The 22,352-nt window shown below is 50.7% G+C and overlaps 10 protein-coding genes across 10 annotated transcripts; 4 read left to right on the top strand and 6 right to left on the bottom strand.

The window, feature by feature from the left end:
- Positions 1-246: 246 nt before the first annotated feature.
- Positions 247-2,547, bottom strand: N7496_008964 (transketolase family protein; the record flags this gene model as incomplete). Its single annotated transcript, XM_056701883.1, has 4 exons — positions 247-1,119; positions 1,176-2,173; positions 2,230-2,339; positions 2,399-2,547. The coding sequence occupies 4 exons, from the start codon at positions 2,545-2,547 to the stop codon at positions 247-249; spliced, it is 2,130 nt and encodes a 709-aa protein (XP_056553946.1).
- Positions 2,548-2,887: 340 nt separating this feature from the next.
- N7496_008963 (NAD(P)-dependent alcohol dehydrogenase) lies at positions 2,888-4,182 on the top strand (the record flags this gene model as incomplete). The annotated part of the gene is made up of 3 exons (XM_056701882.1): positions 2,888-3,224; positions 3,292-3,920; positions 3,979-4,182. The coding sequence occupies 3 exons, from the start codon at positions 2,888-2,890 to the stop codon at positions 4,180-4,182; spliced, it is 1,170 nt and encodes a 389-aa protein (XP_056553945.1).
- A 231-nt stretch (positions 4,183-4,413) lies between these two features.
- Positions 4,414-4,884, bottom strand: N7496_008962 (uncharacterized protein; the record flags this gene model as incomplete). Its single annotated transcript, XM_056701881.1, has 4 exons — positions 4,414-4,522; positions 4,574-4,618; positions 4,673-4,746; positions 4,804-4,884. 4 exons carry the CDS (start codon positions 4,882-4,884, stop codon positions 4,414-4,416), a joined length of 309 nt encoding a protein of 102 aa, XP_056553944.1.
- A 995-nt stretch (positions 4,885-5,879) lies between these two features.
- On the top strand, positions 5,880-7,625 carry N7496_008961 (uncharacterized protein; the record flags this gene model as incomplete). The annotated part of the gene is made up of 3 exons (XM_056701880.1): positions 5,880-6,332; positions 6,460-6,832; positions 6,895-7,625. The coding sequence occupies 3 exons, from the start codon at positions 5,880-5,882 to the stop codon at positions 7,623-7,625; spliced, it is 1,557 nt and encodes a 518-aa protein (XP_056553943.1).
- A 49-nt stretch (positions 7,626-7,674) lies between these two features.
- On the bottom strand, positions 7,675-9,665 carry N7496_008960 (Zn(II)2Cys6 transcription factor domain-containing protein; the record flags this gene model as incomplete). Its single annotated transcript, XM_056701879.1, has 4 exons — positions 7,675-8,412; positions 8,827-9,312; positions 9,383-9,531; positions 9,614-9,665. 4 exons carry the CDS (start codon positions 9,663-9,665, stop codon positions 7,675-7,677), a joined length of 1,425 nt encoding a protein of 474 aa, XP_056553942.1.
- Positions 9,666-10,059: 394 nt separating this feature from the next.
- On the bottom strand, positions 10,060-12,227 carry N7496_008959 (uncharacterized protein; the record flags this gene model as incomplete). Its single annotated transcript, XM_056701878.1, has 4 exons — positions 10,060-10,906; positions 10,957-11,699; positions 11,747-12,147; positions 12,200-12,227. The coding sequence occupies 4 exons, from the start codon at positions 12,225-12,227 to the stop codon at positions 10,060-10,062; spliced, it is 2,019 nt and encodes a 672-aa protein (XP_056553941.1).
- Positions 12,228-12,508: 281 nt separating this feature from the next.
- Positions 12,509-14,104, bottom strand: N7496_008958 (amidohydrolase; the record flags this gene model as incomplete). The annotated part of the gene is made up of 2 exons (XM_056701877.1): positions 12,509-13,567; positions 13,634-14,104. 2 exons carry the CDS (start codon positions 14,102-14,104, stop codon positions 12,509-12,511), a joined length of 1,530 nt encoding a protein of 509 aa, XP_056553940.1.
- A 394-nt stretch (positions 14,105-14,498) lies between these two features.
- N7496_008957 (uncharacterized protein) lies at positions 14,499-16,449 on the top strand (the record flags this gene model as incomplete). The annotated part of the gene is made up of 4 exons (XM_056701876.1): positions 14,499-14,681; positions 14,746-15,425; positions 15,482-15,941; positions 16,009-16,449. The coding sequence occupies 4 exons, from the start codon at positions 14,499-14,501 to the stop codon at positions 16,447-16,449; spliced, it is 1,764 nt and encodes a 587-aa protein (XP_056553939.1).
- A 504-nt stretch (positions 16,450-16,953) lies between these two features.
- On the top strand, positions 16,954-18,355 carry N7496_008956 (NAD(P)/FAD-dependent oxidoreductase; the record flags this gene model as incomplete). Its single annotated transcript, XM_056701875.1, has 2 exons — positions 16,954-18,059; positions 18,118-18,355. The coding sequence occupies 2 exons, from the start codon at positions 16,954-16,956 to the stop codon at positions 18,353-18,355; spliced, it is 1,344 nt and encodes a 447-aa protein (XP_056553938.1).
- A 185-nt stretch (positions 18,356-18,540) lies between these two features.
- On the bottom strand, positions 18,541-21,016 carry N7496_008955 (uncharacterized protein; the record flags this gene model as incomplete). The annotated part of the gene is given in 6 exon segments (XM_056701874.1): positions 18,541-19,029; positions 19,081-20,332; positions 20,344-20,481; positions 20,551-20,630; positions 20,698-20,857; positions 20,940-21,016. 6 exon segments carry the CDS (start codon positions 21,014-21,016, stop codon positions 18,541-18,543), a joined length of 2,196 nt encoding a protein of 731 aa, XP_056553937.1.
- Positions 21,017-22,352: the final 1,336 nt, after the last annotated feature.

Raw genomic sequence — 22,352 nt, 5'->3', positions numbered from 1 at the left:
CCACTTTGCCAGCGCATCCATATTCTGCAGGAGGGCAGAGCTTTATGGCAGAAAGTCAACTATCTAAGCACGAACCCATTGTGATCGTAACGGTTGATTTCTCGCTATTGGTGGTAGAAACAGCATTTGTCATGTCTATTTTCACTTTATTTCATTCAACTCGATTTGTGGATTTTCCCACCCATTCTATGTAAGTATATGCAATCCGTGCCAACTCCCAAAATTAGAGACAAAATCGTAAAACATTTATAGCTCAACAAACTCAGTGCGGAGCAACTCATCACCCTTCAACTGGTCAAGGTAGCCCGCCACCTTGCTCGTCAAGGTATCAATATCATAGCCGAAGTACTTATAAGCTGCCTTGCCAGGAAGACTGTGGCCGAAGCGCTTGATGCAGATACCAGCATCGGCGTAGCGCTCCCAGCCGTTGGGGGCGTATGGCTCAATGACGACAGCAGGAATTCCGCGGTGCCGACGGAGAGTATCGCGCTTGTACTCGAGCGACTGCTGCTCGAAGAGACGCTGGCAGGGGAAACTGACCACACGGGCTGTGATACCCTTCTCGGCCTTGAGCTTCTCCGCAACCTCCAAGGCGAAGGAAAGCTCAGCGCCGACACCGATCAGAGTCACGGTCGCAGACTCATCCTCGGAAAGAACGTAGGCACCGTGGGCGACACCATCACGGCGAGTCTGGGGCAGTTGAGGCAGGGTTTGACGGGAGGTGGAAATGATGGAGGATGTCTTCTTAGCCCCGATGGCTGCGATCCATGCACCAGCCGTCTCCTCGCTGTCACCAGGACGGATATACAGGAGGTTGGGCATCGCGCGATACAATGCGGCAAGTTCGATAGGCTGGTGAGTAGGGCCGTCCTCTCCCATACCAATAGAATCGTGAGTAGCGGCATGGATGACTTGGAGGTGTTGCAGAGCGCCCATGCGCACGGCTGGAGCGGCGTACAGATAGAACATGAAGAACGAGGAGGTGACTGGAATGATAGTGTTGGGGGCGTATGCGGCCATGCCGTTGGAAACGGCACACATGGCATGCTCACGGACACCGTAGTGGATATAGCGACCGGAGTAGTTTCCGTTGATACCACAGGTGGTCTTCAAGTCGGGCTATCAAGGAGGTTAGGATGTGAGAAATCATTATGGGACCACAGATTGATACTTACATGCTGGAAGTCAACCTTGCCAGGCCAGATCATGTTGACGGATGGGGAGAGATCAGCAGTTCCGACCATGAAGTTCTTGCACTCCTTGGCAATGGGGTTGAAGACAAGACCAGAAGAAGCACGGGTCGCGGTAGGCTTCTCAGGGAAGCTCTCGGGGATGTACTTCTCCCAGTCTGCCGGCAACTCGCCCTTGACACGAGCCTGGAATTCAGCACCAAGCTCAGGGAACTGGGTAGTGTAATCGGCTACCAGCTGGTCCCACTCTTGAACCAATTGCTCACCACGAGCGGGGAGGCCCTGGAAGAACTGGCGGACGGTCTCACCGATGACAAAGTGCTCCTCGGGGTTGAAGCCGTAGAGAGCCTTCATGTCAGCCACGCTCTTGGTACCGAAGGCAGCACCGTGGGCAACAGCAGTACCGGCCACATGGCTGTCAAGACCGATAACAGTACGGACGTTGATGAAAGTGGGTTTGTCCTGTGCAGCGCGAGCCTGCTCCAAAGCACGAACAATTCCTTCAATATCGAAACATCCATCCTCGACATCAATCACGTCCCAACCACAGGCACGCATCTTCGCATTGACGTCCTCGGTGTTGGTCAGGTCGACAGACCCGTCGCAAGTGATCTGGTTGTTATCGTAGATGACGGTGAGGTTGTTGAGACGCAGGTGACCGGCCAAGGAGATGGCCTCGAGGCCGACACCCTCCTGCAGACAAGCATCGCCGATCATGCACCAGGTGTGGTTGTTGACTACGTCGTAGCCAGGGCGGTTGTAGGTTGCGGCCAGGTTCTTCGTGGCCATAGCAAGACCGACGGCATTGGCGATACCTTGGCCTAGAGGGCCGGTTGTGACTTCGATTCCCTCGTGCTCAATCTCGGGGTGGCCAGGGCACAGCGCATCCACGCGGTCGGAGTGGTAGGACTTAAGCTGGTCGAAGGTCATGGCCTTGTAGCCAGTGAGGTGCAGGAAGCTGTATTGGAAAAGGCAGGTGTGTCCTACACATGGATCAGTCAGTGGTCAGAAGCTGCCATTTGTTGGTGGCTCTACTTACCGTTCGAGAGAACAAAGCGATCGCGGTTGAAAAAGTCTGGGGAGTGTGGAGCGTAGCGCATCACATACTTCCACAGAGACACGCCAATCGCAGCCATGCCAATGGCACCACTGTCACATAATCAATATTTGATCGACTTGAAAGTACTCAAGAGAGATTTCGATCTTACCCAGGGTGACCACCGCTGAATTGCTGGCACAAGTCCGCAATGAGCAGACGGAAGGTCTTGAGCACCAAGTCATGGTCCTTGGATAGCTTCTGCACCAAAGGCAAAGCCGATGGCACAGACTTGTGGACGCCGTTCGTTTCGACAGTCATAATGACACAGTAAATAATCAATCAACAAAGGTGTGTCTGTCTTATCTTCCCACATCCATCTATTCGGGGCAAATCGACCTTCAAATAGGCCTCCGGTCGGCGTCGACAAAAACAACCCGTTCAGGCAGTCGACGAATGGGGTAATGCTAACCGCCTCCGTAAACTCGGCAAGTTGAACCACCACCACCAAGTCACCGTCCATCAACAAGGATACTTTGCCGACGCAGTGGCAGTTACTTAAGAAATCTCCTTGTCCGGTCAAAATTCCCACGCCTCTCCACACTCTCCAACGACCCCGAGACCCTTGGTATTATAGTCTGGAGAATTTCCGATCGAACAAATGGCCCCGTCAGTACTAGTGGATCAGCTGGAGCAGGCACCCGTCGCGGTTGCGACCAAGTCGCTCGATCGCAGAGTGATCACAGCCTCACATCCTAACCCGTCATTACAAGTGACGGCTGATCATAAGCTCAAGTCTGTTGAAGCGCCCATCTATGCGCCCGGGCAGGGAGAGGTGTTGGTACACATCAAGGCCACCGGTATCTGTGGGTCAGATATACATTTCTGGAAGACGGGTCGCATTGGATCGCTGGTGTTTGAGGGTGACTGTATTATCGGTCATGAGGCCGCGGGAATTGTCTTGCAGTGTGGTGAGGGTGTGAGCCATCTTAAGCCAGGTAAGAGATGGTGTTGTGATCGTTTCGTGTATATTTTGTGTGCGATGCTAATCTATATCTTGTGTAGGTGACCGAGTGGCCGTTGAGCCCGGTGTTCCTTGTGAGCACTGCTTCCTCTGCGATGATGGACGATACAACCTGTGCGAAGATGTCCAATTTGCTGGAGTCTACCCCTACCATGGCACAATTCAGCGATACAAAGTGCACCCGGCAAAGTGGCTACACAAGCTTCCCGACAATGTCACATTCGCCGAGGGAGCTCTCCTCGAGCCTCTCTCCGTGGTGATGCACGGCATCAAGACCGCAGGACTCAGTCTCGGCCGCGGTGTTGTAGTCTGTGGTGCTGGTCCTATCGGTCTGATCGCTCTGGCTGCTGCTCGTGCCTCGGGCGCCCATCCCATCGTGATCACTGATTTGGAGCCCTCCCGTTTGGCGTTCGCGAAGGACTTGGTTCCCTCGTGCATCACCTACCAAGTTGACCGAAACAAGGACGCCGAGGGCAATGCGCAGGCTATTCGGGCCTTGTTTGGTCCCACTGAATACGTTGCGCCTGAGACCGTTCTTGAGTGTACCGGTGTTGAGAGCAGTGTTTGTACTGCTGCTTATACTGCCCGACGGGGTGGTACTGTGATGGTTATTGGAGTGGGCAAGGCGATTATGAACAACCTGCCATTCATGCATATTTCTCTCGCAGAGGTAAGTTGGCCTTGAATATCCACCGAACTTCACATATAACTCATACTAATCGTAATAGATTGACCTGCGCTTCATCAACCGCTACCGCGACACATGGCCTCCGGCTATTCAATGTTTGAGTGGTGGTATCCTCGATTTGAAGAAGTTGGTCTCACATGTATTCCCGTTGGAGAAAGCAGAGGATGCCTTGCATCTTTGCGCTGATCCTCGGAACGGCAGCATCAAGGTTTTGGTGGTGGATGAGGAGGAGGCTTCTTTATAGATTATGAACATAGTGCTTATTACGAACATACACAATTACAATTCCATGGAAAATGAATCATAGACCTACAAAAACCACTGCTTATTGTCTTTTCTTTTCTCTACACGACTTTCCTGGGTACTATGAAAAGTGTGATAGGTATAGGGTTCATTATTCTATTTTGAAATTTGGCAAATGCCACGCTAACCCAGAGCGAATGAAATCACCCACTGGGTCAAAAGGTATATGTGTTCAGAATGGTGACTTCGCATGGCAGTAGATAGAAGTAATCGGGACGGGTTCCTTGTTCGAGTGGTCGCCGGGACTGAGGAGGGTGTTTCGACCGGTGCATAGGGAGCCACTAGATGAATGAGCATCAAACTTGGGACCATAAAAGGGTGGTTCAACTTACGTGAATACGCGACAATGCTTTCGAATGGAGATGGTGTATACCTCCCTAAAAGCTTGTCAGTCCAATAACATCCCTAATTTCCGTTACCAGGCGACTCACTCCTCGTCAAGCTCGACACAGTCTTCTAGTTCGACATCCTTGCCATAGCTAGCCTTCTCGGTCTCGATACCAACCTAAAGGTCAAGTCAGTACAGAACCTGCAAAGGGTAGTCATGAGCAAAATCACCTACCATCGTCTTCTTTGCCGCTTCCTTGGCCGTAACAGACAGGAGCATCAAGCTCAGGACAGCAAGTTGCTTGAGGCCGTACATGGTTCAAGCTTGCAGATGCGAATTGCTGGTCAAAACTTCAATGCGACACGGTCGGGACTACCACGTTCGTGGATTTGATCTTGGAGAATTGTTGACTTTGTCAAAGCAGTTTTCCGTGCTTTGGGGAGCGGTCCATTTTGTGGCATCCCTTGCGTGTGCGCAGGGTGAGGCTGGCCAAGTGAATTACAGGGCAAGGGTCTCCCTTCGAAGGAGTGATTGGTTTCCTGGTAGGGCATTGGAATGTGAATGGGGATCTGAACACGTTTGACACAATCGATAGTGTTTCTACAAGTGTACATATGGATGTTATTGGATGCTCGTTGGTTTCGCGAGGGTTGGATAATTCTATGTATACGCTTCGGGATACTTTAGGGTTGTCTGTTGAACTATGTATTCAAAAAAAAAAATACTATATCTGATTGAATTTGACCTCTACCTATTAATCTCAAATATAGATGGAGGAATTTTGTCAAGAGCATGATGAGATTTACCAATCGATATACATAAGGTTACAGGCCCTTGTAGGCCTACGGCGGACGATAGAGGGGACTTCCCCAAAACCCTTAGTTAGCGATCTTCAAACTGGCAGAATCTGGATTTCAGTTATTCTTTGTCCCATATAATCTATGGATTTCCTATATCCCTTAGAAAAGCGATTTCACCACAGGAAACCGATTAAAATAGATTTGAATCAACCAACTAATAAGATTACTTATGGTCAAATTTAAATATAATCTACAATCTCATAATTAATCTCAATACCAATCTCAAGACTAATCTTAAGACTTAGAATCTTATTAAGGCACTAGGATTTAGGAGGTTTGGGGAAGTTCCCTCTATCGTCCGCCGGAGGTTTGTTTCCCCACAATTTCTGTCGTCCGCTTCCCCATTCCTTCTTTTCCTCTCCATTCTTCCTTTCCCCTTCCCTCCTGGCCCTGGCACCCCCCTTGTGTCCAGTTCCTCCAGTAATCTAGCCAGCACACATACCATGCACCATGTACCCGTATCCCAAACGCCGGCGCCTCACGGGTGACGTCCCATTCCCAACCGAGCTCGATAACGGACCAGGACTTTCCTCGCCACCAGCCTTTGCGCCGGGCCTCAACAACGACTGGGCTCTCCCGCAGCGGCATGCGCCTGCATACACACCTTCGGACTCGACCGATGGCCCTGCCTTCCCTTCTCCACTAGGTGCCACCAGCTGGGGCCATGACGGGTTCTTGCATGATCCGGGGTTCCTTGCGTCGCAGGAGGAGCTGCGATGTATGCTTTTTACAATCGCCCAGTCTGCGGCGCCGACGAGGGCGGCGAGTCCGGATGGGAATGGGCAGGATGAGGATGAGAGAGAGAGACGGATGGAGAGGGATCCCTTGCCAATGCGATCGGCGCTTTCCAGTCGGAGAAGAGTTGAGTACTTGAAGAATTACGTGGGACAAGTTGCTCCATGGGTAAGTGGTTCTATCAGATAGGATGGCGTTGGTGACTACGGTCAAGCTACGAAGAAGTGCGGTGGTCTGCGACAGTTACAGGCATGATTGGAAAGGTCGGGTTGGCTCATGCAATGTGATCTTCTAGCTTGACATGTTCGATTCTCAGTGCACGTTTCGCGTGCAAATCCCGGCCCTCGCTCGCACTTTTCCTGCTCTACTCAATGCGATACTCGCCATATCAGCTCGACAGATGGAGCGAAAGGAGGGTATTCAGGACTCGTTCGATAGTATTGAGCTCTACCAGGAGGCTATTCGCTTGCTCAGTCCACTGCTACAGATGCGCGATCCTAAGGTGATCGCAGCTTGCGTCTTGCTCTGCTGCCTCGAAATGATGTCGGCACGAGCGCAGGATTGGCGACGCCACCTGGAAGGGTGCACGGCTCTCTTCGACGCTTTTGGAATCAATGGCTTCAGCAGCGGACTACTGCAGGCCGTGTTCTGGTGTTACGTGCGCATGGGTGAGGCTCAGACAACGTGTTGAAAGCGTATTCCTTGGATGTATTGCTAATTGGGCAACTAGATTTATGCGGTGCACTTATTTCAGACGGGACTCAGAGCACCCTGCTTCGTCCCAGCAAGTGGCTTGCGCCTGACTGTCGGGAAGAAGATGCAGCCCAGCTTTTCCAGGCCACCCAGTCCCCAGATATGCATGCAAATTATGCTGTTTACTTGTGCGCAAAGACCTGCGAGCTGGTTGCCGACCGGACTCAGTTTCTCGAGCTGGGCGCACAGAATGATTGCACAGGTGACGTCTTCCAGCGGCGCTGGCTTCGACTCTGGGATGACCTGCAGCAGTGGGTGGAGGATCGACCACCGGAGCTGCTGCCGGTCCAGACGACTCAAACCAAGCCTTTTCCGCACATCCTGTTCTTGCACTGGGCCGCCATATCCTCAAACCAGCTCTACCACACCGCCTGTATTCTCCTGCTGAATATCATGCCAAAGAGCATCAAGCTACGGTCGGCGCCGATCGTATCAGCGCTGTGGCATGCTCGGCGGATCTGTGGCATATCCCTTGCAAACCCTCACCAGGGGTGTCTGAACAATGCCATCCAGCCTTTATGGATTGCCGGGCGCCTGTTCAGCCATGTCTCTGAGCATGCGATCATCATTGACATTATTCGAAAGATCGAAGCGGAGACGGGATGGGGTGCATGCTGGCGGATCCGCGATCTGGAACTTGCCTGGGGGTACCAGTTGACTCGTCGGAGTCGGAAATCTGGTACACAGCACTCGCCGGTAGCTGGATGAAGGATTTGCGAACTTTCTGCTTCGTCTTATCTTATTGATACGCAAGTATCTAGGCCTCCGGCCAGCCCCATTCCACTTGAAGATCTCGCAGAAGCTCTCCAGCGTTCCAACCAGTGATTTTCCGGATGCGGCCAAAGCCCCGCAAGATTTCTTGCTGCTGCGACTCATGTGTCATGCGGCGCGCGGCTGTCAGAAATGATGCCAACAGACACGGATCCCAGCACTCGCGTCGCTCGTTATTGAGAGCGATACTGCAAATTCGCTGAGCATGCCACAGAGGAGACATTGTCGCCGAACGAATGTCGGCAATGTGCGCCGTTCGCGGACGGCTATGTAATAACAGCAACATGGCTGTGTGGTATAGCTGGTTGGAGAAGACTCCAGCGCCATTGGCAAAAAGAACAACCGAGAAGCTTTGGCTCGGGTCGGCGGCTTGATCGTCTGTCTCAATCTCTAGCATTGGTTGGAAACCCTGAGGCCGTTCCCGGTACCACTGTTCTAGTTCTTCGACAATTCCCATCCACGCATGAAGCGGGGGCAAGTGCGGAGAGGGATCTTCATTGTGCATAAATTCTATAGCACGCGCACAGAGCCAGAGAGGGCGATGTGCGTATGAGAAGACTAGTCCAAAAGGGTCACTACCAAGATCTCCTTCCGCAAAATATGGAGGCGACGGAGGGATTGGAACTTGGAGACTGGTATCTGCGGCCAGCGCTGCTCCGAGATCTTTGAGATAATTTCTTGTCAGTCTTTGCTGTAAGCCCTGAAACCATTTCAAGAAACATACCTAGTCTCAAATATAGCCAGTATATTGTTGAGTTTAGATCTCTCCCGACTGTATGTGCACTCAATGGCTCAATAATGTCATTATCGCTTTCCCTCTGCAAAGACCATGCCGAGGGCATATCCGTAATGCAGTATCTGGCCCTGTCTAGGACCCGCATAAAAGCGATCGTTGTGATGTCCAATTGCCCGTCGAGAGCCCCAGGGCTTCCGATACTTTTCTCTGTTCTCGCCCGCGAAGAATGTGGGCGTAATAAACCTATCGATGCCTGCGAGAGAGAAAGCACCGTTGTTCGGACCGGATGTGAGACCATTGCCAACTGCAAGCCCTGGATTCCAAACATTTGCCCGAGATCACATATATCCAGCTGTCCATGTTAGTCTTGATATGTTTCCCTTTCATGCTGGACAGACATACCCATGGGGCTACCTCGTAGCGATAATGTCGAAGCAGTTCCAGCGTCTCTGTTGGTGACATCTCCGGATTGAGAGGAGCCGGTTGGGGCAGATGACCCGGAGAAAAGGTCACCGAATAATCGGGGAAGTTGATTGGAGTCACTGTTTGAGCGAGGGACGGTTCTCTTGCTGGCGGTGAGATCGTGAATTCCGACAGGTTCAGATCTGGCGCCATCGTTTCGGTTGTACTCGTTCCCAATGCTAATAGCCCGGCGACCGCAGACTCGTCTTTGTCACTGAACATTGCGATTGTGGGTTGCGGAGTTGGTACTCTAGATGGCTCGTCGGCTGACCAGATAGGTAACTCTGAGAGTGTTTCTGGTTCTGCTGGTCTGCCTACGTCAGAATCGGGAGGGTCTTCATGCGGCGGTTGAGTTTGAGGTTCCTCGGCCTGAAGAGAGGGTTCATCTTCTCCATCGTCAAGCTCATCCTTAGCATTCTCAGGGTCCTCATTAACAAACTACCACTTGATCAGCAATTTTCTTTTCTTTTCCTCTATTTTGCTGTCTCGCACTTACTCGAATCACTTCATAATTAGCCGATAAACTTCCCACCTCCGAGGGCTGCACAGTCTGCGCATTCTTCGTCAAAAACGTCAACTGCGGGCCATACTGGCACTCAAAGTTGCGATCGATACAATTTCGACACCGCGGTTTTCCCTCGTCGCCTATATTTCTCGTTAGAAATCGACATTGACCATCAAGAGACATTCAACATACATTTTCGTCGTCGTATGCGACATCGCATACACCCCGTCCGACACCGGGTGAGCCGTCGGGCGCTCTGTTTGGCGTCGGTCATGACCGCTGGAGACGTGGGGAAACTGGAGAAAACGACAAACGGGAAGGGGCGAGCGCCAACGAAAGAGGAAGGCCTACGCACCGGTCACGTGGAGGGTCACATGTGGGGGCGATAAAATGGGAATCGCCTATCAGACAGAGCGTGGGTATTGACACAAATGGCTCGATACTATTCGGATATACACAAGCTGGAATTGCATCAAAATGCCTTGACACTGTCATTCGGAATACATATGCGAATTACACAAGGCTTCGTTTCTTCCTCCACTCCTCCACTATCCCTGCATATGCAGATGGCTCGTACACACCCGTGAGCTCCTTCAAGAACCCTCCTCCTAGACGGTGTGGGTTTAACCCGAGATCGCGCATTAGGATGTCATTGTACTAGAATCCTGTTAGCTTTCATTCCGTATATTGATGATAAGACCGAGGAATCTTCTAACATGAATAGCATCGACTTCGAGCCCAGAGCCAGTCAGTGACCCAAGTACTACATCTTCGGATACTGCTTTTTCCATAACGCTTTGTGGTAAAACATCAAGGCCAAGAGCAGGAGGCTCCTCGGACTTGCAGTCTGCAGAGCTTTCATCCAATCCGCCTGTCAAGAATGCCGCGACCCAAAGTGCTTGAACCTCTGCGACTACCGCGATAGTCGAGGTGAGCACAACGCCCATGCTTGCAAAGGAACGATCTCCGTCAGCAACGAGTTCTGGGGCAACCATCCGACGGAAGAGACGATATGGAAGAGGCTGCGAGTCTCCGATCCATGATGGCGTGCCCCGTTCTGCAGGTGTGCACCCGGTCGCAGCGAGTGTCTTTCTCACCAACTCGTCTGACTGCCGGTCAAGGGCTTTCCAGTGTTCGATATGTCTATGTACTGTCGCATCCAATGGAATCTCAACCCCATTACCTGCCTCGCTCTGATTAACTGTGCTGTCTTTCTCGGTGGTTTTGTGAATGAGACCCGACATGCCCAAGACCAGGCGATAGCTCGGGGGGTCGAAGTTAATCGGAACAATGGGCTTATATCCTGTTGCGTGGATGACAAGATCCACATCTTCAAGACAGATATTGTCATCAAGATATATGTTCACACTGCTGCTCGGTTGGTTCTCTTCATGTGAATTCAACGCCGAGATCTGTTCGATAGAGGACCGATATACCTTCACGTGTGACGACCGGATCGTCTCCCACAGATCGGGCTGGTTGGTGATACCAATACCGGACGCACACGAGACGACGCTGTAATCAATCAGCTATGCCTTTACAAATAAACCATGAAGAGCACAAACCTATTGCTCGGTCGAAGCAACTGCATTTTCGGCTCAGACTGATATTGTGCAAAGTCCTCCAATCCCCGGTCTACCGAGCGCCAGAACCAGCGGATCCACCATCGGCCGAGGGGATTCCCGTGCAGGAGACGTACCAACCATGATCCTTCCATACGCAGATCTCCGGACAGGCGTTTGGGAATCTCGTAACAACATGGAACCAAGTAGTGAAGCAGTCTGCTGCTGACTACTTTGTCACTTCCAACGGTATCACCGTTTAGAAGCGAAGATGTTGGCGGTGTCATCCATGCCGGTCCTGCTCCATCCTTGCGGATAATCCAATGCACTGTCACTGGATCTTTGGGCGCTAGTTGTAGATGTAGCGCGGGATCTTTGCGATGGAGGGTGGCGAAGAAGTGCACCAAGTCAAAGGACGATTTGGCGCCTCCGTAGATCACCACAGATTTGAGCGGGTGGCTCTGGTCGTTATTTGGATGGCTTGACTGTGCTGGTGCTCGGGTCGATGGAAGAGTTTGGTATCCTAGATTCTCGCGAGCCCAATCCCCAACGTCCTTGGCGTGAATGACAGACTTGGAATTCATCATGCTCGACGAGGAGTTTGTTTTGGGAAGATTCGGCACCGAAGTGAGTCCCGTAGCTAGGATCAACCTGTCGCAAACCACCCTGATCTCCCGCGGGGGACTCGACGCGATGTTAACGTTAAGCTCCCATTCTTTACTATCGAGGCGACAGATACTCTCAACCTAGGCACGGTTAGAAATGCGAACCCATTCACAGATTTCACACCCACCTTCCATTTTAACCTGATATGCCTCTTGAGATTCCACTTCTCAGCCCAGGCATGCAAGTATCGGTTGATCTTCCATCCCGCGATGAACTGCTGTCCAACGCCCGTCGCTTCCTCTGGGACAACATGTGACAGAGGGAGGTCACTGAACTCGTACATTCCATATGAGTTCTGGCTGAGCAGGTTCGGGTACAGGCGCTTCTCTGCCCAGGTCCCTCCGATGCCCGAGGCCGCGTCAATAACCAGAAGAGAACATCCGGGTGTATGCTCCACGTTTTGTCTGGTATTGGAGAAACAATTTGGTAGTGCGTGGGTAGTTTGAGTTGTGTCATCGTCTTGTTTCGGAGTGTCGTAGGCGCCTGCGACTTGTAGGTAGGTCTTTGCCGCGATGAGGCCGTACAACCCTAAAAGGGTAGAGTTAGTAGTATTCTCCCTGTATGTTGGTATAGTACTGACCGGCGCCGACGATCACCACACGATCCATGGTGTACGATGGCAGATTGAGGAGGATAGAAAGGGCGAGAAATAAATGTAGGAGAGTTTCATTTTGAGAAATAAAATCGAAATTGGGGGTGATTACTGGGAAGCATTTGCCAAACAACGGAATTGGGCTTGATATTGTTCTTCGTATTGTTCTGGTGGGGCTCACCCATCGTCTTCCAACAACTCCCTATTTACTGGTCACTCAGTGAAAATCGAAGCAAAGTGACAGATCATTTGTCCTATTTAGGTGGTATTGCTTACAAGATCACTCGATATTTTCTTTCAGATATAATTCCATGGCGCCATGAGTTTCCCCCCGATCTCTTGCCCCTGCTCACGGCCCTCGTTGCATCGCTGGAGGAGACCCTCGACAGCCTCCTGCGCCATATGAATAATGTTCATTTCTTCTGTCCGTCCTCCTCGTACCAGCCTGCCTTCTCTGACTAATATCACTCCATTCACCACTGTCATATCCACATCGCGACCAGTACACCCATGAACCACCGTGGTGACGGGACTAACCGCGCTTCTCGAGGATCGGCTGCTCCACGGCACGGCCCCAAGCCCACCAGCTCCATACGGATCCACCACCACAAAGTCGGCCTTTTTCCCTTCTTCGAGACTTCCAATCTCTTTCTCAAGGCCTAAAGCCTTCGCACCATTGATGGTGGCCATCTCCAAGGCAGTCTCGGCAGGAATGAGAGTCGCATCATGTTGGACGCCTTTGTGGAGGATTGCGGCCAAATGCATTTCTTGGAACATGTCGTAATGGTTGGAACAAGGTGCACCGTCAGTGCCGAGGGATACGTTCACCGGTGATGGTGCTGAAAGCATGGCATGCACTGGAGCCACGCCGGATGCAAGTTTGAGATTGGAACTCGGGTTATGCGCGACCGAGGTCTGAGTGCTGGCGAGTAACGGGATATCGATCTCATCGTCCAGATTGACCATGTGTGCTAACACCAGTCGATGAGAAAGCCGATCAGAACCTTGACCCGCTGGTGTCTTTTGTCCACAAAGCTTCGCGTCTCGAATAAACTCCATCGCGCTTGATTGATACGTATCCCGGTATATCTCTCGGTCTCGTGGGGCTTCCGCGCAGTGCATTGTTGCGGAAATTCCATGCCTGGCACAAGTTTCGCCCAGTTCGAGGTAATGGGAGATTGAGGTACCGCGCGGTGTACCAGCAGCAGCCCATACGTGGACTCGACCCTCGTGGCTATCATGATGTGTCTCGTGTGCTTTCAGAAGTTCTGGGATTGACATTGCAAGGAGATCTTGGTCTCTCGGATCGGTGATCGATAGTTGTCGATTTGTTTCGGTGAACTTGACCAATTTTCCCTATCACAGGAGAATCCAGATTAGCACACTATTCTCCTATGGGTCACATTGGACTGGCAGACTAACGAGGCACCCTCTGATTCCCATTTCGCCAGCTACTTCACAAATTGCATCGAAGCCGGCTCGGTATGTTAGCATTGGGTCAAGGAAACATGTCGTCCCAGTCTTTAGCATCTCCGCCATAGTCAGGCGTGCAGCCCGGACTCCGTCATCTCCTTGGAACGATGCTTCCAGCGGCCAAATCGCATCGCATAGCCAGTTATGCAATGGAAGATCCTCTGCCAGTCCTCGAAGAAGAGATTGAACCAGATGAGCATGGGTGTTGATCAATCCCGGAATGATGATCTTTCCATCACAATCGATTCTCTCTGCATCTGAGGGCAGTTCTCCCAGATATGGGCATTTTCCGACCGCGGTAATTCGACCATTATCGATTCGGATGTAGCCCTCACGGATCACCTCGCGTCGTTCATTGACCGTGATGATGGTTGCGCGCTCAAAGAGTTTGCAACTGGTAATAGCTGTTGTCGTAGACATAATGGGCCTAGCAAACAGCGCGCAGTTTTAATTATTTACAGCAGAAACTAACGTGGTAATTCCTAGGACTAATTATCTTTTTGAAGGATTTCCACATTGCGGATAACAGGCGCATCTCGGGTTTCCTCAAGACCTCGGCCGAGGCCAAGCCATCTCGCTTGCTTATCATTCCCCACGGGCCCCCCGATAACTTAGCGTGATCCTCCGCGATACAGCCCGGGGAAGGAGATATGATGCAAGAGATATGACTATCATCTTCCGATTGCCTTACAATACTCGATGATGTGGTATATATCGGACGCCTTCGACGTCCCGTCGAGGAGAGAGATTACATGCAATGTCTGCAAGCCGGCAGCAAAAGAAACTAGGATTTTCTTGAGTCTCGTTGATCAACATGGATTCCACACGGAGGCTACCGGAGAAAGAACAGTCCGATATGCCGGTCACTTCTTCTTTTGAGACATTCGAGACGGGAGATAGAGACTCACGCATCGTCGAGATCTCGCCCCTCGCCGAGACCCGATGGCAATACCTTCGCCGTTACTTTACTACTAAGGATGGATGGATCGGCAACTACGTACGTCGGACGAGAGCTGCATGTCGATGCGAGTCCTCGAAACTAACTTTATTATCAAATCAAGGACTACGCATATCTTGTCACGCCGAACATCTGGCCATTGAACAAAAAGTACAAGGATTATCAAGCTCCGTTCTACGGGTTGAACGATGAAGTCCCAATTCTTCTTACCATCATTCTCGGCCTGCAGCATGCCTTGACCATGATTGGATCAATCGTGTCGCCTCCTTTGGCAATTGCAAGCGGTGCTTTCTACCTCGACGCAGAAAAAAGCCAGTACCTCGTGTCTGCAGCCTTCATCACCACGGGCATTGCAACTGCTCTCCAAGTAACGCGGGTCCACTTCGCTAACACACCCTTCTACATCGGAACTGGTCTTCTATCAGTGGTTGCTCCCACTTTCGATGTCTTGGCTATCGCATTCAGCTATTCGGATATGCGCTATGCGAATGGGACGTGTCCGACAGCATCTGATGGAACCAAGCTACCGTGCCCTGATGCATGGGGCGCAATGCTAGGAACTATTCTTTGCACCGTCTGGATTCAGATCTTGCTCTCTTTTGTCCCGCCTAAGACTCTGAACCGTATCTTCCCGAAGGTTGTCACTGGTACCCTCCTGCTCCTCGTTGGTGTGTACCTTATTTCAAGTGGCATGGAGAACTGGGGTGGTAGCTCCAACTGTGATGGCGGTAGTGGGTACTATGCACTTTGCCCAAACACCGCAGCTCCTAGGCCATTGCCTTGGTAAGATTTTGAGTCTATGCGAGTCTTATTGATATGAATACTGACAACGTACACAGGGGTGATCCGAAATTGATAGGCCTTGGCTTCAGCGTTTTCATCACCATTATTTTTGTCGAACTCTTCGGCTCACCACTAATGCGCTCCGCCTCAGTTGTCCTTGGCTTGGCCATGGGTTGCGCAATCTCCGGTGCCACTGGATACTGGTCGCGAGAAAATATCGATGCAGCCCCCGTTGCTACCTTCCTCTGGGTTGAGACTTTCAAATTGTCGGTAGACGGAGCCTTGGCGTTGCCCCTTTTGATTATGTTCATTTGCGAGGCAGTCAGCTGCATGCCTGACATCCTTGCCACTGCTGAGATCTCCGGGGTAGACATTGATGGGATCGAATTCAACAGTCGAATCCAGGGTGGTATCCTGTGCGACGGTGTGGGCAGTCTGGTCAGCGCCTTGGGCACGGGTTTACCCATGGTTAGCCAGGCAGGAAATAACGGTGTTATCTCTTTGACAGGGTGTGCGGTATGTTTCCAACTACTTCCATATAAACAAAAACATGACCTTCGGCTAATCTAACATCCTCATACAGAGCCGAAGAGCAGGCTGGTGTGCGGCAGCCTTCCTAGTACTAATGGGCATCTTCGGCAAATTCGGCGCAGTCTTCGGCTCAATGCCCCCATCTGTCCTGGGAGGAATGCAAGTCTTCTTATACAGCACCATCGTCGTCGCTGGTGTCAAGGTCCTCAGTTTAGTCGAGTTCACTCGCCGGAACCGCTTCATCCTAACCGCCGCCCTGGGAATTGGCTTCATGGACATTGTCTCTCCAAACTGGTTCGCCAAGATTCTGGCTTATGAGGGGTCAAATGTACGATTACAGGGCTTTGAGCAAGGTATCAATCTCATGGTTGAAACTCCTTTTATCATTTCGGCCGTTGTTGGGGTGGTTTTGAATTTTATTCTTCCGCATGACGGTGGTAAGAAGGTGGAGTTGCTGGATGGTCGAGATGGGCGGCCGGCCCTTCCCACTTAGCGGAGATTTATTGAAGGATTGTATGGATTCTAGTAATAATTATCGGAGATATTGCATAATTAATTAAATGGGCGGCTTGCCTAACCCTTATCACCACTTTCTGACCGTTGTATACCTATTGCTGTTACTTTGTTCGAGGATTTGATCGAGGATACGGATCCCGAGGGAATAGTGACAGTGTCCACCAAATTCACTGTTTCTATTATAATCTTCAATAACGCTCTAGAATTGCTAAGGTCTGAAATGAGACTCACTTCGGTTCAAATGATTGAATTTGAGGGTATAGAGCCGCAGGTATTGTTGTTTTACTTGTTGGTGGTCCAACGTAAAGACGGGCCGTGAAGCGGACCGTGTGAAAGTACCCTTTCCATCGTCAACGGGCGGAAGACGGTCCGTGAATGATGATTATCCCACTGCCAGATCGGCAGATGTTATCTTTGAGAGTACTTAAAGTTGATAGTAGATTACTTTTTTCGTCCTGAAATTCAACTTATCGAATTCAAAATGGACAAAAGTCAAAGAATTGTCATTGTTGGAGCCGGCGTCTTCGGCCTCGGGGCAGCCCTGCGATTTAAAGAAGAGGGTTATACTTCAGTCACAGTCCTCGATCGCTCCATGCCACCTGTCCCGGATGGTTCAAGCAACGATATCTCTCGCATCATTCGATTCGACTATGGTGATGCCATCTACGCAGAAATCGCCAAAGAGGCATACGACTTGTGGAAGACCCCAGAGTTCAATGATGCATTTTACTCCACACCCTGTCTCTGGGTATGCCAGGAGGGTACTGCCGACCAGCCCGTTCAATCACGAGCGCAAGAATATAGCACAAAGACTAAGCGCGTCCTCACTGAGATGGGGCAACCATGGCATGCTGTGACGAGCGTGGAGGCAGCGAAGAAGAGATTTCCTGAACTCACGGGACGCTTGGCCACGCCCGGTTTTGATGGATTCTACAATACCAACGCAGGCTGGGCTGATGCTGGCAAGGCTATCGCTCGTCTCGCTGCCCGCTGTATCCATGCTGGAGTGTCATTCATGACCGGTCCCAACGGCCATGTCACCGATTTCGAGAAGAATGCCGATGGCAGCATCAAGTATGTTTGCACCGCTGATGGCAACACGGTGGAAGGCGATAAATTCATCGTGGCCACAGGTGCATGGACTCCCAGTTTGGTGCCGGCGTGGAACTCGATGCTCGCAGCCGGTCAGATTGTCGGTTATCTTCGACTGACTGCTGAAGAAGCTGTCCAACTTAAGAAGATGCCTATTTATTTCAATTTCTCGACTGGATTCTTCTGTTTCCCGCCACATGATGGCACTGGCTATTTGAAGGTAGCCGTTCATGGCTTTGGATACACCCGAAATAATGAGAAAGCGAATGTGTCGTCGCCTCCCACAAATTCCGTTGCTGCGCGAGCCAACTTTGTCCCGTCAGAGGGGCTGAAGAGGATGGAAGCCGGTCTGCAAGATCTCTTCCCCCATCTTGCATCGCGCGGCTTCGAGAGAACTGGAATCTGCTGGTACAACGATACACCTACCGGTGACTTCATCCTGGATTACCATCCCGAGCACAAGAATCTTTTCATCGCCACAGGTGGAAGTGGGCAGTAAGTTGAGAAAATATCCAGAATTACAAAGGCTTGGTGATGCTAACGCGGTCTTTAGCGCATTCAAATTCCTCCCCGTGATCGGAAAGTACATCGTGGGGAGCTTCGAGCGTAAACTCTCACAGAATCTTCTCGATAAGTGGAAGTTTCCCACGCAATTCCGCGAGCGTTTCCAGGGAGACGTTTTTGGTGGAGATGGAAGTCGTGGTGGCCCCGAGCGCCGCGAGTTGACTTCTAACGAGCGACACACTTTCGACTCGGCTTTAGTAGCTTCTGTCAGACAGAGCAAGATCTAACGACAATACTAGCATGCCCGCATGCCAACCAGTCATGATATTGGATGTTCTATAGAATAGAAACCGGAATTGGGGCTGACCAATACGGCCAAGAAGTTTTCGAGTCATCTTTGTAGTCACAACCAGCGTAAACTCATAGTGCGGCGATGTGCCACGTGAACCACGTTATCATTAAGCCATTATACTCAAAGATGTTCAGACATGAAGTCTCCAAATATCATCCAATCGGGAATATCTGGTACCAATGACCCAGGACCGTGACTTCCACCTCGATCGGGAAATTGCCAGTCAGCTATCGATTCATCATTCACGATTGGCCCGCCCAATCCGTCAATGCCATGATCCTCATGAGAGGGTACGCCCGGGGTGGTTGTATTCTCCAGGTCCCCTTGTTCACCGAGATTCCTTTGTCGCGTCGATCTTGCCGTCGGCTGTTTTGTCATTTTCCTTTTCTTCGTCATCGGTGCTGGCGAAATAGCCTCGGTCGCTTCCAGGGGACTAGACGAGGAAGCGAAATCTAGAATGTCCCACATCAAGGCCTCGTCTTCGGTTGACATTCTTGGCAGGTTTGCTGGTGTGGGCATGCTGGACAAGGCTCCTGAAAAGCCGTCTTGATTGTAGAACAGAGAGCCATAATTGCTATGGCGAGCAGCTAGTTCGTTTATCCGATGTGCCTATGCTAAGGTTAGCTTTGCGTTCATAATAGCGTTTGCTGTAGCACTTACCAATACGCCCATATTCTCCCAGTGGGAGGAGAGTTCCGTGATGAAGTTGACAAGGACCCGGTATTCATTGTTGAGCAAAAGTGCGATTTGCGGGTTCTTGTTCCCAGTATGCTCAAGCTGGATAGTAGCCGCGATCGCAGCGAGATATCCAAAGAAAGGGTCACACAGATGCAGGTCAACCTCTGCCATTTCCTTGATAAATCTGGCAATCCAGCGAGAGTGAAGTAAAGACGTTTCAAATGACTTCTGTAAGAAGGTCGCAGACAAATTCTCACTCAGGTGACGTAGTTTGATCATGGTCACGAAGGGATGGTGAAGAAGACACTGGATCGAATGGAACAAGAATTGAACACAGAGCCAGGTTGACAGGTATGGCCGAGATTGAGGATCTTGACGCGCTCGCCGTTTGAAATCAACGTTCATATAGCGATGGACATCTGCAAATTGGGTCTCGAATATCATCCACTCTGATTCGAGGATCGCAAGAGCCGAGCCGGTCCGCCAGGGGGGCAGAGTACTCGTGGGAAGAGGTTCGAATACCCATTCTGTTGCTTTGCCCCAGAGTGAGTATAGCCTGAGGAGGCAAGCGATAATGCCTTGGTCGACCTTTTGCCCCTGTTTCATTGATTTCTCATGCAGTGTTCCCAGCGCAGGGGAATCTTCCGAGGCAGAAGGGAAGAACAACGTAAAATGATTATCAGAGAGGCACAGCGAATAGTTTCGCGAAGCGTTGTAAGTGCGATCAAGCATGAAAAATGCCCATGTTATCCGCCTTCTGGCTTCAGCCTCGGTCTTGGTGAATGAGGAGAGTGTCTTGCCCTGGTTGAACCCAAAGGACTGGATTGTTCGGAGACCAACAGCAACCGAAGCACAACCACGGTGCGCATTCCCATCTGCAAAGTCTAGCTGGGCGACAAGAAACGTAGCCTGTAGGAAAGACAGGCCCGTCTTGCCCTGCTGGTACTGCGTTGATAGTATTTTCCAAGCTCTCTCCGTACAATATTTCCCCGTTGGTGTATCCAGATTGGGCATTCCAGGAGAGTTAACTGTGAGACGTCGGGTAAGGCCGACCAACGCGAAGGTGATCTCCAATGGCAAAGATCTCGCATTTGCTCGAAGCCATTGCTCGACGAACACGCAATAGGGCTGATCGTGAAACTTGTTGAGATAGACCTCGACTTCGGCTTGGATGAACGCAGTGGAAAGTGGACAGCTGAATGTGTGAGTTGCGTGTGCTCCAGATTCAATTATCCTATCACATACCTTGTCGACTCGTCGTCCACCGTTACCAGTTCACCCAGGTCAAGTCCTTCGTTAGGCTGCTTTCGGATATGCTCTAGAGCTGTGGGTATATCACCATTCAGAGCTTCAATCAAGGTATCGGTTGGTGGAAGGCGTTCTCTGTATCAGATAGTACAAGATGAATCAGTCTTTATTGGTCAAAACCAAGGCAAGTGGTCACGTTCTTACCGAAGTAACGAGGAAATTTCGTCCAGCTTGTGTTCTATACGCTGGACACGCCACGCAGAAGGAACGTCTGGATCAGCACCCTAGATATCATAACGCCAGAAATTCAGCTATGTTTGTGTATTCAGTTACTCCCAGATTACAGCATACCTCGACTGATCCATCTAGATTGGAATTCTCATCATTCGCGGATCCCGTACGGCCTCGGGTGCGACTGGGCGCTTCCTGCGATCCATATGTGCACCTTTGGCCCAGCCTACCACATAGTGAACATGTGGGCTTCTCACCCGGGCAGCGAGCTTTTTTGCGACTATAAGAGTAGATGAGATATTAGCTTCGAGCTTTGTCGTCACGTCCATTACGCGTTCCCTTGAGGAAAGCAATGCACTTACCGACATGGACCACATGCTTGGCGGGTACGTTTGAGGGAAACCTTGTGGATTGTGTAATTATCATTCGAAGTGCTCATTTCATTGTTCACTCGTTCAATAAAGCTGCACTGCTGTTCTTGGAGTCACGACAAATTGAGATGACGCAAGTTGGAGCTCGGTCGGCAGAAAAAAAAGCAAGTAGCGAAATCGGAGACACTCCGACGAACCAGACGGCTTCCTGCGGAATACTCCGCCTCGAGGCCAACCTCCATGGGCCCAGAAGGCCAATAGGCACCGAATTTCCACGGTTATCGGGTCTCTTTGTCTCCACCAAACAGAACCTACCGCGTGCGGGGTAATATTATCGTCGTGAACAGTGCGCCTGCAGAGATAAGAATAGACCACTTGGAGGATTATAACCGCCGCCGCGATACGACGGACACGTGTTGATTATTTAAGAGATTTTTGAAAGAACTTGGTCGTTGCGTAAGTGCTGTAAATCAACTGGACGATTGATAAGCCTGGAAAGGATGACTCGCCAGGAGGAATGCTGCTAATACCTGCTCCCTTGTCAAGTAAATGGAAGGGGATTCCCGATCCAGGAATGCCTTCCTCCATGTTTCACCATTCATTCCATGTTCCCCTCCGCTTCTAAATTTGAACTCCGTATCGCAAACACATCGGCAGCCACCATTCAATGCATCGCGGAGCTCGGTTTTACGGTCCGAACGATCCATGTATTACCAAGTACCGGCTGCAGTATATCGGGGGAGATGCCTAGCTCACACATCGCAGCCCCACCTGCAAGTATATATTCTACGGATTTTGGATTCACTACGCCTACGAAACCGTGTTGTGTTTGTTTATTGTAGATAATTGTAGATACATACAAGGCCTTCGGTGTAGCAAGGGTTGTAAAACGATATAGGCCAATGGATCTTTTATTGGAGTATTTTCCATGGGTACAAATTGTCTATATTCGAACTCATAATCTGAGCTCCGATTATCATTGTTCTTTAGACGGTGCAAAAAAAGTCATTGCAGATCAAGCCGGCATTGATTGGAGGAATGAGTGCCGATAGGCCACGTCGATCGGCCGTGCTTATTAGCACGAAAGCTGGAGAAGCGCCACATTGGAACGAATATTGGAGTAGTCGAGGCAGGAAAAAGTACAGTCGTACAGCCTGCCAAACAAAGAATGAAGTTTTAATTAGAAGTGCTCATGTGATCGGCCCGGGCGCGCATGACAAGCATTTGGGAAGGTTATTGCGGGGAGAGTCACGAGTCGTCCGCCACTTGGAGTCAAATTGGAGACTCTTTGGCCTAGACTTTGGAAAGCTGTTCAATAATAGATAATACAGAAAGAATAATAACTATGTACCTTAGTTGACAAAGGCTGTAGGGCTGTAAGTAGTCTTTGACTCGGTTACCAAT

This window comes from Penicillium cataractarum, assembly GCF_028827025.1.
Source record: "Penicillium cataractarum strain IBT 29864 chromosome Unknown utg000007l, whole genome shotgun sequence".
In the NCBI taxonomy this organism is placed as follows: domain Eukaryota; kingdom Fungi; phylum Ascomycota; class Eurotiomycetes; order Eurotiales; family Aspergillaceae; genus Penicillium; species Penicillium cataractarum.
The sequence above is the reverse complement of the archived record's forward strand: the minus strand, read 5'-3'. Positions and strand labels throughout refer to the sequence as shown.